Source organism: Electrona antarctica (genome assembly GCF_951216825.1).
Source record: "Electrona antarctica genome assembly, chromosome: 11".
Taxonomy (NCBI): domain Eukaryota; kingdom Metazoa; phylum Chordata; class Actinopteri; order Myctophiformes; family Myctophidae; genus Electrona; species Electrona antarctica.
The window spans coordinates 38,692,457-38,707,005 of NC_136792.1; the positions used below are offsets into that span (position 1 = coordinate 38,692,457).

Sequence of the window (14,549 nt, forward strand, 5' to 3'; positions counted from 1 at the left end):
TGCAATCATATTCTTGGTAAGCTAACTTTTGTTGTTCTACAATTATAGTAATAATGCTTCTTGAGTGCCAATGTGTTCATCTTATTATTTTGCCATCAAAAAGTGGATGACAGTCTTACAACTAGTTGATTCAGAGACAACATTTTACAAATCAACACTCATGAAGTTGTACTTTACTGTACATTAGATAAAGAATAGGCTGCAATGGTAATTGTTACTCCAAACCACAACAAAGGGTCAGGTTGGGACAAAACGTTTTTTTAACCACACCAATGCCACGCATTGCAACTCAATGATTGGTCCTCATTCACAACGGCGTTTACGCTCATACCGTTACGTAACGTGAGCGGAGCGTGAGCGGACAGGCATTTACGTGGATTCCCACATTACGTGGGAATTCATGAACTTGAACGTGAACTTGACGGTGACGTCGGATGGTCGGAATCTCCGCTAAAAGCTGCGCCAGCTCAGAGGGTCGTGTACTGCTTGCGTAGATTTATTCAGAAGGCTTTAGTCTTCATTCTGAATCAATTAAAATTCCCCAAATCTCAGATAAAATATGTAGGAATGTGTCCAAAACATTGGTCAGCACATAAAAAAATGATAGCTTATATAAAAGCCAAGTATCACTTGTATGCCTAAATGCAAGCATTCTAGAGGCAGGTTAGCCTAGAGTCCCATACAGAAACTGCCCCTTCAAGCCCGACACCTTTTTATTTATTTATTAGGATATTTCTAGCATGCGCGATTGCGCTGCTCACTTGACAGCTTTCTACTCGCAGTGCAACGCGTTGTGAGCTTGTAGATCGGCTCTCGCGGACTCGCGCTGCATGTTAAAAAACAAACTCACAATTATTATAAGAACATACACTTATCTGCATTCTGCACTGTACGAATCCAACGTTGTTTAGTGTAGTAATGCCTGCAGTAGGCCTATTGAAATTGTTTTGTTACGGAGCTCCTTTGAGTCACACTGTCGGTGTGTGTGTGTGTGTGTGGACAGTCCAATCTGGGTGAAATTCACATTGGAAAATGAATATAACGGCGAGCCTGGCCCGGACAGAACAGATTATTTCTATGGTTCACAGACATGCCGGTCTGACAGACAGACAGTAGTCACGAGGGCTAATTAGCCCTATAAAAATATAGAAGTCCACATTATTGCATCAGCGCGTGCAATTCGGCCAGTCATAGTTTTAAGCCAGTGCACCTTAATTAATTATAATATGGGGAACTTATAGCTAGGCTGTAGGCTACTATATTGATCTCATCATGAGATCAATCAAGTTTGGTGCCAAATGTCCCGTGAATCATTTTAATATGACGACATCATGAAATGAACCTGCACTTAGATCTGACAAAGAGGAGGCTACCCGCCGTATATGGTTGAAAATTTAAATAGCTATAGGCCTATGCCTACGTGTCCATGATCAGAACAAATCCATTCTCCACATGGCATTCAGACAGATGACAGTGAGATGATATTAATCTATTCCCCGCATGAATCAATGCAGCTCTGATAAAAATATCGGATATATGTTTTACCTCTGCAAAGGTGTGAGTGAGCAATTGTTCAATAGAAAAGAAAAGGCTTTATAATATAATTGCCAAGTATAGGCTAGCTTGCTGCCTTGGTCCCGAACTTAAATAAATAAATGGCCAAGCTGCATTTTATACCGTAAGTCAGCTTGCCATTGCTGTAGCGGTGCGGAGCAGCGTTCACCGTTTTGTAAGCTTGGGAAAATGATTTATATAGTTTAATGGTAGGCTATAGACAATATAAAGAATCACGCACAAATGTAATGGTATATGGATGTAAAAAAAGAGACTGCAGGTGGTGGTCGTCGCTCCGGCGCTTGACATGGTCAGATCATTTTCTTTTAATTTCCTGTCCTTTGATGGATTGAGTGTCAGTTTGTACAGTTTGTACGGTAGGCCTATAGTGGTATACTTTATACAATGGTGCAAAAACTTGTTTGTGGTCCTGTGGAATTATGAAATTAATAGAGGGCTATATTCATGATATATCTGCACAGCATGCACTGACTGACCGCGGCAGTATAGCCTCATTTCTTTCCAGCAATCATTTTTATTTTAATTTGTGAAGCCACTATACTGGAAAATATCATTATTTTGTTGCATTCCGTCAGGAGGACCTCTATTTCGTTTGAGCTGTAAGGCCTATAGTTCTTTTTTGTTTTTTTTACTGCTGTCTGCTGAGTCATGCTTGACGCCTTTTATGGTGTGAAATGGGGCGTGGATCAATGCAAATGAAGTTATCCGGTGATTTTCCGATCATTTGGCACCCGCTCGCATTCACCTGCGTACCTCACAACATACACCTGCGTACCTGTGGTACACACCGCTCTTTGAATTGCACGGCAAAACAACGTAGCGTGATCGGACGGAATTTCCCGCATATGTTTACGCTTCCGTTACGCTTCCGTTACACTCGGCGTATTTCTCCTTTGTGAATGAGGACCAATGAGTTGCATTGGTGTGGTTTACCTTAAAAAAAACGTGGTCCCACCCCGACCCTGTAGTGTGGTTTGGGCTTAATAAGCAGGAAGGATTCAGGACTGTGCAGTATGTATTAACAGTTCTCTGGTACCTTCAGGGTCCAGTAGTTTGGTTAGGCCCAGGTTCTGCTCAGCGATATTGTATGTATTAACAGTATGTATTAACAGTTCTCTGGTACCTTCAGGGTCCAGTAGTTTGGTTAGGCCCAGGTTCTGCTCAGCGATATTGAAGGCTTGTTGGAGGTTGTGAGTTGCGTTGGACCGTGTCAACTTGTGGAACTCTATCAAGTCAGGTCTGGACGGAACAGTGGTATACATTAGGTCTTTCGTGTTTCCACATCCAAATGTATTCATGAAACACATTTAAAAACAAAAAACATTAACCAAAGTGCTGTACAGTCACAAATAATAAAAACCATAAAACGTCACAATAAAAAAAACAAGAGGCTTGTTCATATGGCTACGGTAGAATCAATACTGTCGCATGGGGCCGAGACATGACCACTCACAGTACAATACTGTCGCATGGGGCCGAGACATGACCACTCACAGTACAATACTGTCGCATGGGGCCGAGACATGACCACTCACAGTACAATACTGTCGCATGGGGCCGAGACATGACCACTCACAGTACAATACTGTCGCATGGGGCCGAGACATGACCACTCACAGTACAATACTGTCGCATGGGGCCGAGACATGACCACTCAGAGTACAATACTGTCGCATGGGGCCGAGACATGACCACTCACAGTACAACAGGAAAAGGCCCTGGGTGGGTGCCGTCTACACGGGAATGCTATGAATGGAACTTGGATGCCACACAGGAAGATCTCTACGGGGCCTCCCACGGGTCATGATGGTGGACAAGGTCAGAGTGAGAAGGATGAGGCTGGCTGGGCACTGTGTCAGGTGCCTCCAGCTGATGGCGAGCCTACTGATACCGTGGGTGCAGCTACTGTAGGTGGGGAACAGATCACACCAGCTATATGTGGAAACTGTGGTGTGACTGCGGGGCAGAGCAGTGATGCTGGATAGAATGGAGTGGAGGGGAGTGATCCAGGAAACTCCTGGAAGTGATCCAGGAGTTGGTGTCAGCCAATTCCGCACCCTTGCATCGCATCATCATACTAAAAAGCATATTTTAAATTATTTAAAAGCCAGATTTATTCTTCGCTGCACACTGGTGTCACGCACTGAAAATTGTCGATCTACAAGCTGTGTGACGTGTTGTGAGTTTGTACAGTAGATCTGCTATTTTCATTGCACAACGCTATGTGCAACTATATAGTATATATAGTATATCAAACCCTGATTATTTTATTTCAAGATGTGTTTCCCCAAACTACAGTATGCCAATTAGTTTAAAACTTAAATTTGGGACGCTGGGGACGCTGGGGGCGTGTTCTCTCCTCCGCGTCATCAGTGCCCATACCCTTGGCGGGGTTTGGCGAAAGGGAGTTTCTGTGTGGAGTTTGCAGGTTCTCCTGCAAACCCCTTTGCAGTAATCCTGGTCTCTAAACTGCCTCCCCCTGGCCAGCTGGGGCACCTGATGGAGGGGAAAGGAACTGGTTCCTTCCACGCGCTACGTCCTGCCGGGGAAACTCCCCCGTCAGCTGAAAAGAAGCGGCATGGACGCTCATGCATAGAAGGAAGCATGAGGTCAGTCCGTTGCAAATAAATGCCCTAAGTGTACAGTACAGTAACAGCAACTCGTTCCAGATTTCCCCTACATTGTATTATGCTTCAAACTTAACCTAAGAACAACCATCATCTCTCTGGGATGTGTGGTTGTAAAATGAGAGATTGGTTGGAGGTAGCCCATTTAAAGACTTTTAGGTAAACAAAATAAATCTAAAAATCAATCCTTAAATGAACAGGGCGCCAGTGAAGGGAGGCCATGTACAGGGAAATGTGCTCTTGCTTGCGTTTTTCTGTTATATCTCTCGGTCAGCTTTTCCTCCTTCTTATCTTCCTCTCTTGCTGTGTGCATGTGCGTGTGCGCGTGTGTGTGTGTGTGTGTATGTGTGTATGTGTGTGTGTGTGTATGTGTGTATATGTGTGTGTGCATGCGTGCGTGCGTGTGTGCATGCGTGCGTGCGTGCGTGCGTGCGTGCGTGCGTGCGTGCGTGCGTGCGTGCGTGCGTGCGTGCGTGCGTGCGTGCGTGCGTGCGTGCGTGCGTGCGTGCGTGCGTGCGTGCGTGCGTGCGTGCGTGCGTGCGTGCGTGCGTGCATGCGTCTTACCTGTGTCTGTGTATGAGTGCGTTAAATGCCAGACCATCTCTCCAGCAGGTGGTGAAATTCTGGATGTTGACCTCAGGATACCTGCAGGGGAACAGTAGCATCCCAGGTAGCACAATAACCAACAGAATGTTGAATTACAGGTGGAAATACATTTGAAACTGTCATAACCTAATTTAACATTACCAGTGAAACTAATCTTTCATAATTAATTTGACGTTCAAGTTGAGTGGTCATGTACTGTCAGACAAACCTTAAAAAAGAGTTTATAGAGAGAGAAGAGCAAACATATATCAAGCCCATAATGGACCTTCAGTGTTCACATAATATAGAGCGTTGCAGTCCCGCCCCCTTTCAGAACGACGAGGGCACCAAGAAATAATTCCCCATTCATTTCCCCCATAGACATTTCAAAAAGTATTTACATAAAGACCTTTAAAGCCTCGGACAAAGCAAACAGCCGAGTTGACAAATCAATGCAATAAACAAATGTTTTTGGGTGAAACAGATAATTAGAAAGATGAAAAAAGGGCAGCGTACAAAGTACACTTTTTGTTGTTTTTCCTTCTTTCTAATTATTTGAAAATTAATGGGGAATGGTTTCCTGGTGCCCTCGTCGTTCTGAAAGGGGGCGGGACTGCGACGCTCTATTATAGACAGGGGTCTAATGTAACTAATAACTATAATATTGCAGCTTAATGTTTCATGTGATTTCTCACCCTGCGGTCTTCATCTGACACCAGAGCAGGAGAGCGTCCTTAGCAGACCGAGTCTCTCTGTTGTCCTCCGTCTCGATCTTTATCGTCTGGATCTGAAAGCAAACACACAGAGACAATACTTAACCTGTGTGTCCGTCGATCACCAACGAGGCCTTTGTGCTTGTACGGTATAGGTCAGTTATTGCAAGCAAGCAACACTGTCATGCAATGGCGTATAGTCGTATACAATTGGGTCCATGAAGCCAGCACAAGAGACAAGACTCAGAAGAGCGCCATGAAAAACGGAGGACATCCAAATCCAAACCTCTTTGTATTGGCTATCAGTGTTGATTTTGTCGACTAAAACTAAGACGGAAAATGTTCGTCGACTACCTTTTTCACTGACAAAAACTACATGGAAACTAAATAAAAACTAAGCTATGATGACTGAAACTAATACTAAATATACTGACAATTTTGTCGACAAATAAAAACTAGACTAAAATGTTAGGAAGGGACTAGTGGACAAGAGATCCAGAATAAGTCATTTTACACTTGGTTGTATGCTGAAAATAGCAGATCTACAAGCTCACAACGCGTTGTGAGCTTGTAGAACGGATTGATGGCACCAATATCATGACACAGGGTCTACAAATAGGACTACAAGGTCCACAAACAGGACTACAAGGTCCACAAATAGGACTACAAGGTCCACAAATAGGACTAACCTCTACTGACGGTCTATAGTTCTTTTAGACATAAATCAACACTTTAGGATATCGTCTGTCGAGTGGGAAGCTCACATGTTACTTTTCAGGATTCAAATTCAAAAATAGCAGAAGTAGCAGATCTACAAGCTCAAAATGCATTGCTTCACACCGCGTTGCAAGCTTGGACTTCTGCTACTTTTGATACTTTTCTGTGATGCTGTAGTTAGTATGATCAAGTAGGACGTTGTCGTTCATTTACCAACAAACACAAGTTAGAATATGGAGATAGGAGGTTTCTGCTCAATAGCAACGATATCTAAAGATGTAACAATTTAAATGTGTGACCCTGGCAGAGTCTTGTCTGTTTACAGTATGTCCTTCAGAAAAATAACATCCCATGAGTGTGCTTGATGGCACCAATATCATGACACTAGTGATAACACCATCAGTGATGCCGGTAACAAAATAAAAAGAGCTCCTCGGAGCACAGGTCTCCACAAGGCCAGGAATGTTTGTTGTGTGCGTGCATTGTTTGGTATTGAGTGAGCATAGAAGTAGCAGTTCAATAGTCAATAGACGCTACGTGTGGTGTGTTGTAGGTAGAGGATTTATTATGACAGGATCACAAAGAAAAACAGTACAAGGACACTGCCACACGGGGCCACACCTGCAAACTTTAGATGTCAATCTCAACCACGATGGAATAGAAAAAATCTGAGATCTGTGTTTCACATAAGTAGGCCTTCTGGTGGCGCTATAAAAGGCAGATACAAAAAATTGTTGACTAAGACTAACACTAAAAGACTAAAAGATTAAGGTTTTTGATATTTAGACTACACTAAAACTAAACAATTTCAGAAGACAAAATAGGACTAAGACTAAGATTTTATAGTCAACTAAGACTAGACTAAAACTAAACAATTTCAGAAGACAAAATAGGACTAAGACTAAGATTTTATAGTCAACTAAGACTAGACTAACACTAAACAATTTCAGAAGACTAAATAGGACTAAGACTAAATGGTGTGTTATTCAAAAGACTAAGACTAAACCAAAATCAGGGAGTGTCAAAGCATCCAGGGAGTGTGTGTGCACAGTTTCGCTGCGATCAAGCCAACGGTGTCGGAGATTAGCTGATCACAGACGGACACACGGACGGACAGACAGACGCACAGGGTGCAAAACATACTCTCTCCCCAAGCCTGTCTGGTGGAGACAAAAATCACGCTACATCAGCTGGTACACACCACTCACTCAGACACTCACGCAGCAGTTATTGAGATGAAATTAGGTAATGAGTTGCATTTTGTACATTTGGTCTTTGGAGTCATGTTTCCTTTGCACAATCACTTCATTACTTCAAAGATCTTTAAATAATTTAGACTTTGCTTACATTGTGTGAGAAAGATAAGAGAGCTTTATCCCTCGCTTCTTGATCAATACAAAGGATCAAATGTAACCTTTCCTCAAGCTACAGTATTTGGGGTGAGCCCCTGTGTACTGTGTACTGAAACCATGTCACTGGTATTATCAAGTGGCCATTTCCCATTACAGAGTTCAATACATTAGGTCAATGACACTTCCTGAGAACAGTGAACTCTGTCTTCTGCCCCCTATTGCTACACTTGTCAGCCCTGAAACTGCACTGCAATACATGTAAATAAAAAAAGTGGTTAAAGATGTGGTTAACCAGTGCGACTTTCACCTTGTGGTACTCATAGATACCAAGGCACTTTAATTTACAGATAACTTACAGTATGTCTCAATTCAGTGGTCAGGGGTAGAGTGGCCGGTAGAGTGGATAGAGTGGATAATTACTCCCGATGAGCAGTTTGGTGTCCTGCATGGTTTCCTCCACAATTGGTGTTTGAATGTGTGTCTGTGTGAAGCGTTTGGATAAAAGCTCTATATATAAATGCACCATTTAACATTTTATATATAAATGCACTATTTACTTACTTACTTAGATATATTGAGCTATACAAGAAGAAAAAACAAATAATCCAAAATGGATGTATAACATTCAAACTATTCATATTATATTGTACTATTCATATTGTAAACGGTATATAGATTCTCTCTCTCTGTCTCTCTCTCTCTCTCTCTCTCTCTCAGCAGCACAATCAAAAGGCACGTACTCCACACTATGAGGTGAAGTCTCATGGCAAATGAACAGCTGTGGTTATTATTTGTGCACTCTATACAGCAGTGTCACCTCTTCATGTGTGTCTATGTGTTTCCCCCCTTTCCTTCCTTTTATTCTTTCCCTCTGTTCTCTCTGTCCCTTGGCGTCTGCAGTAGCTAGGCCCTATAGCTGCTGACTGGGCAAAGAAGACTCACTTTCATAACAAAGGGAGGGAGGGAGAGAACAACGGAGGGAGGGAGAAAGAGAACGAGAGAGGGGAGGAGAAAGAGAGAACAAGAGGGGAGGGAGGGAGCGAGAGAACAAGAGAGTGAGAGAGACGAAGAAAACAAGATAAAACGAGGGATGGGGAGAGAACGAGGGAGGGAGGAAAACAAATGGAGGAGATGGGATGTGGCAGGAAGGAAAAGATAAGGTAGCTACTTCCCCCGGAAAATTAGACTTATGAGCGAACAAGGCAGGACAAATAAAAAATAAGCTTGGGAAATGCTAATTATAACATTGGAGTAAGAACCTTGCACACATGTCTTCAAGCACCTTAAGTGATAAAAACTATTCTTAATAATGCTATTCTGATAACCCTTAATGTAGTATGTTTATTATTATTGTTATTACTGCTGCTACAATGTCCACATGAATGAACCACAACAAATAACTTGTTCTAATTTTACTCTTATGTATCTATACAAAAGATGTAACAGTAAAGAACCCTTGAACCTTGGATAAGGTGGCAGCGGTGGCCGAACGGATTGCGGAGCGGTCTTGATACCGGAAGGTCGCCAGTTCGAATCAGCGGTCCGACACGTTAAAATTACCACCGCTGAAGTGCCCTTGAACAAGGCATTGAACCACTACGATGAAATGTTCTATGAGCAGGGCCTGGCTGGAAACAAGTTCTTGAGCTTAGCCCAGATAACCTGGGTAAATATAGTAATCATTTCATTTCATACACAAAGAGTGATACTGTACAGAATACTGCCCCACTGTGTTGCACTCTATTTTAGAAACAGTGGCAGACCGACTCTGGGTTGTCAATTTTTCTGCTCTAGTCTTGAAAGACCTTCCTGCATAGCAAACATCTGTAATTCTTGTGTGCTCACTCGTCATTTACCATCAAACAGTGGCCAAATCCCGCCTCTGAGTATGATGCAAAGTGTCCGGCAGGTGAATGGACAATGGCTAGAGTTTTTCTAGCACATAAATGGGAAATGGTGTATTCTTTTTTTTAATAATTTCTCTCCCACGATTTTGAAACCCATTTTTCACCCCTGTGTCAATTATCTAATGTGATCCTGGGCTCTACACACCCTCCGCCAACCTAGTCCCCATATATGGGGGATATGGGGCGAGCAACGGACTTGAACTCATGCTTCCTTCATGCCTGAGTGTCCAAGTTGCTCCTTTACACCTGACAGGGGGGAGTTTCCCTGGTTGGACGTAGCGCGTGGAAGGAACACGTTATTCCAACCAGTTCCTTTCCCTTCCATCAGGCGCCCCGGCTGGCCAGAGGGAGGCAGTTTAGAGACCAGGATTACTGCATGTTTTTTGTGAGGGTACCTACAGTATACCCTAGGGGACAAAATGCAAACTCCACACAGAAAGGCCCTTTCGCCAACCCCGCCTTCGGGTATGGGCACTGATGACGCGGAGGAGGGAACACGCCGCCAGCACCCACAGCGTCCCGAGCGGGAATCGAACCCAGGACCTTCTAGCTGTGAGGCGACAGCACTACCAACTGTGCCACCGTGCCCCCAATGGTGCATTTATATATAGCCTTCATCCAAGGTGCTTTACAATGAATCATTCACACACAATTACACACATAGATGGCAACCATGCAAGGCCCCAACCTGCTCATCGGGAGCAATTAGGGGTTCAGCATCTTGCTCAAGGACACTTCGACACTAGCTCTGGGGGAGCCCGGGATCGAACTGGGAATTTTCAGGTTGCCATAAGTGGCCGCTCAACCTCCCAAGCCACTGCCGCCACAACATAAAACATGCTAAATTATATACTATCCACTTCTGTTTCCAAAAGTGGATGGTAGAGCAGGTCTTGTTCAGAATTACAACGCTGCCTGCCTGCCCCTCTCTCTCTGCCTCTCTGCCTCAATCACCATCACACAATACCCCAAGTCTCTATGCTATACGTTCTCCTGTTCCATTACCCATCTACTATTCATTACACAGTACACACAGAGCAGTCTTCTGCAGCCTATGCTTTTCAGCCCATGCAAAATTGACGAGGCCATGGATTGGCGGCACTTGAGCAGGACTCTGGCCAGATTAAAACTAGCACTCATCACACATTACCACATTACTAACCAAGCCAGCCTAGGCTGAGCTGTCTATCATATACTACATAGTATTGTATCAACATAGCATGCTAGAAAGTTGACTTCAGTGTAGACCAGAGGCGTATAGCGGACTCACAGCTCCAACACAGCTTGAGCTTATACAGTAATTTATAGCAGTGCTTAGTCGCAGCAGGTATACCTGCCTATATGCCTTAGCATGACAATACTGACTCCCAAGGGACAACAACTATTAAAATGACTTTGCACCATGAATGCTACTGAAGCAGCTGAAATAATGCTAAACAAGCATTTCTTGCCAAGACAGACCACTGTTCCATTGGAGTGTGATAAAGAGGTACATTAGGCTGGTTGGTGTACTTGGCAGTCCTAGATTCTGTATGAACTCTGAGTAGACCTTGATGTGTGACGTGCGTGCGTGCGTGCGTGCGTGCGTGCGTGCGTGCGTGCATGCGTGCGTGCGTGCGTGCGTGCGTGCGTGCGTGCGTGCGTGCATCTATACATCATGTGTAGATGAAAGAAAAAGTACAATTATATTTGAGAAGGCAATGTATGTAGAGTAGTAGAGATTGCCAGATGTGTGAGGTTTACTGTGTGTGTGTGTGTGTGTGTGTGTGTGTGTGTGCGTGTGCGTGTGCGTGTGTGTGTGCGTGCGTGACTGTGAGTGATTGTTGAAGATTAGTCTGCAGGCAACAGCCACTGCTGGGCCCTCAGTGACATTCATGCTTTATCTGCCAACTGCCGATGTCGCACAATGATGATGCGGTAACTTTTACAGCCTCCCCAAATGAATGATGTTGTAAATGCAAATATGAACACTAAGGAATTTGTGGAATAGTGAGGTGGATATTTATTAAGTATATTATTAAGTAATAATCGCAAGCATGCATGTCCACAGTAAAGTGGATTTTTTTAAAACTGTGAATTGAGTTTCTCTGTGAAAGTATGAAGGAATATGGAGGGTCCAAAGTTTTATAACTTACCGTATAACTTCAAAGTTTATTATCCACAAAACGACAACATTTAAAAGTAAAAAGTTCAGGCATGTGTGTCCACAGTAAGGTGATGTTTTTAAATTGTGAATGGAGTCTCCAGGTGAAAGTATGAAGACGTTTTGACGTATCAAAATCCTCCATCCTTTGACTTCTAATATAATCTTTAAAGTATGACATACCGCGGCAGATACTGGAGCCGATTTTTTTATATTAATAAATAAACATTGTATATAATGTAAACGGTGAGGTTCTCTTATAAGCTCTCCTAGGGTTTCTTACCTCACCATCACAACCACTCAAAAAGGGTTCAGTGTCTTGCCCAAGGACACTTCGACATGTGGACAGGAGGAGCCACGACTCGAACCGCCGACCCAGGGATCATTGGACGACCTGCTCTACCTCCTGAGCCACAGCCGCTCAATGAAATGTAATCACGTAATCTGCGTGCGCGCGCGCATGCGTGCGTGTCTCTGTGCTTGCATGCATAAAAGTGTGCATGTAAGGGTGTGTGCCTGCGTGCATGAAATTTACCTGGAAGCGTAGGATGATGGTCCAAATGAGACCCAACGTGAGGCGGTGGTTCCCATCAACGATGTCATGAGAACCTACATTCTCCAGGTGGACTCTCTGCTCTTTGAGGAACTGAAGGGCCTTGTCGACGTTCTCCAGACAGTGGATCCGCATGCGGCCCCGTGTAGGCCTTGGCTACGAGGCGGAGTCATAACCAAAACGTTAGGAGTGCAACAGTTAATCGAACAAATCGATTATTTAACCCATTTAGACCCGAGGCTGATTCTACAAACGTCTTCTAAAACCTACGTTTTCTGAAAATTCGTATTCGAAAATAATTACTATATTATATATGTATATATTACGGTTAAAATAATCGATAATTGTTCATTTACTAAAATAATCTATTTAATAGGTGAAAAATTTCAAAAAAGTAAAAAGAAAAGTGTCCATCTACGAGCTCACAATGCGTGTTAACCAAACATTGTACACTCTGAGTTACAAATGGATAAATTGTGAAAGGAGATTGTGTGTGTGTGTGTGGGTGTGTGTGTGTGTGTGTGCGTGTGTGCGCTGTATAGGGCATAGCAGTGGGTGTGGTTTTATGGTTCAACTACACAAATATATATTATCAGTTCTTTTCAGCCTAGAATCAAGCCATCCAGGATCCTGGTGAGTCATGACCATAAAACCTTTGATTCAGTGAAGAAGAATTTTTTTTTTTAATTATATGATACCGGTACTACATTTAATAAATACCCTTTGTTTCATAATAGTTTTATTTTTATTTTTTTCACAGAATCAAAGGTTTTATTTATTATTTATTTAGGATCCGGATGGCTTGATTCTAGGCTTAAAAATAAATAAATTGTAAATTGTAAATCTCTATGGGAAAAATGAGTGGCCAATTTTTCAGTGGAACCAGAAAACCACACCCACTGCTATGCCCAAGGTCTATACCCACCAGTAGTTCTCCACTCAGGACCTCCAGCAGTCTGGTGAGCATGTAACCATCTTTCAGGTCATTGTAGAGGTCAGCGATGCGACAGGACACCCGGGCCAGGTGGGAGTTGACCCACTTGGTGAAGGTTTTCTTCTGCACAGCATCTCTCTCCTCTGGGAGAGACATCAAAACAAACCACCAATGCTGTGATAAATCATCCCAGGGGGTAAAAACCATAACCTGACTCCGCCAGATGGGGCAGCAGAGAGTACACTGGGTTCCCCCCTCCTGCTCCCATCTGGGAACTCTCAGGCAGACTTGATGCTCCGGCCACAAAACGGCCTGGCCAATCAGCGGCAGCTAGAGGCGGGATCAAGGCATACACAGTGCTGCCTTGATCCCGCCTCTAGCTGCCGCTGATTGGCCATTGGTTATGTGGGTCGGCCATAGAGAGCCTGTGATGGGAAGCAGAAGGTACCAGGTTTGATTCTCAGCCCTGACAATGTCCCCATGCATGATGTTCATATAAAAAACAACATTACGCAGATAAGCATCCTGCCACATAGCCACGTTGATAACATTTGTAATAAACCAACCCGTTTGTAAATCCGTCAAGATTTGAGCAATATATGAGTATTTTTGTTTGAGCTGCCATAGAACATACTGTACTGTAGCACCTCAGCAAGATTGCCGCTGGGTGAACTACGTCATATACTCCGCCTTGAGCCATCATTCACAATCTAGTCTATTCAATTGACAAAAGAATATATATTTAACTTTTTTTTTTACACCACGTGGCAGGGCCCCCCCCTTCCCCCACCTGAACTGAATTTCTGAAGTGTGTGTGTGTGTGTATCTGTCTGCGTGAGTGTGACTGTGTGTGTGACTGTGTGTGTGTGTGTGTGTGTGTGTGTGTGTGTGTGTGTGTGTGTGTGTGTGCGTGCGTGCGTGCGTGCGTACGTACGTGCGTGCGTGCGTGCGTGCGTGCGTACGTGCGTGCGTGCGTGCGTGCGTGCGTGCGTGCGTGCGTGCGTGCGTGCGTGCGTGCGTGCGTGCGTGCGTAACTGACCTGCAAGGGCCTTGATACGTGAGCACTCAAACAGCTTGGAACTCGTGCACTCTGTCTCCCAGAGCCCTGAACTGATGGGTCGGTTGTTGTTGTTTAACTGGCGCTGGGCTTCCGCGTTGTCCAGGTCTGGAGAGGCATTGGCCATTGCGCCCAACACCCTGTAAAACACACACATTAAATTAGAGATACACTATTATACACATTTTTCATATTCAAACACATCTTGGGCCCTATCTTGCGCCACCCCGTACCCTTTATCCTTACATTTATTTGCCATTTTTTGCTATTTTGAAAAAACATTTTTAAATAGTTCAATTAGCTGATCTACATCGACACGTTGTGAGCTTGTAGATCGGCTATTTGAACTATTTTATAAGGTTTTTCAAAATAGATTATACAGATTA

At 43.7% G+C, this 14,549-nt stretch overlaps 1 protein-coding gene across 1 annotated transcript in view; it reads right to left on the reverse strand.

The window, feature by feature from the left end:
- The window catches only part of sptbn4b (spectrin, beta, non-erythrocytic 4b), a gene marked incomplete at both ends in the record, with an annotated part of 107,639 nt that extends 93,349 nt beyond the window's left edge, over window positions 1-14,290 (reverse strand). The window contains 6 exon segments of the mRNA XM_079514193.1: window positions 2,699-2,814; window positions 4,767-4,847; window positions 5,483-5,574; window positions 12,155-12,328; window positions 13,098-13,249; window positions 14,146-14,290. Of these exon segments, the coding sequence (XP_079370319.1) occupies window positions 2,699-2,814; window positions 4,767-4,847; window positions 5,483-5,574; window positions 12,155-12,328; window positions 13,098-13,249; window positions 14,146-14,290 (760 nt within the window).
- Window positions 14,291-14,549: the final 259 nt, after the last annotated feature.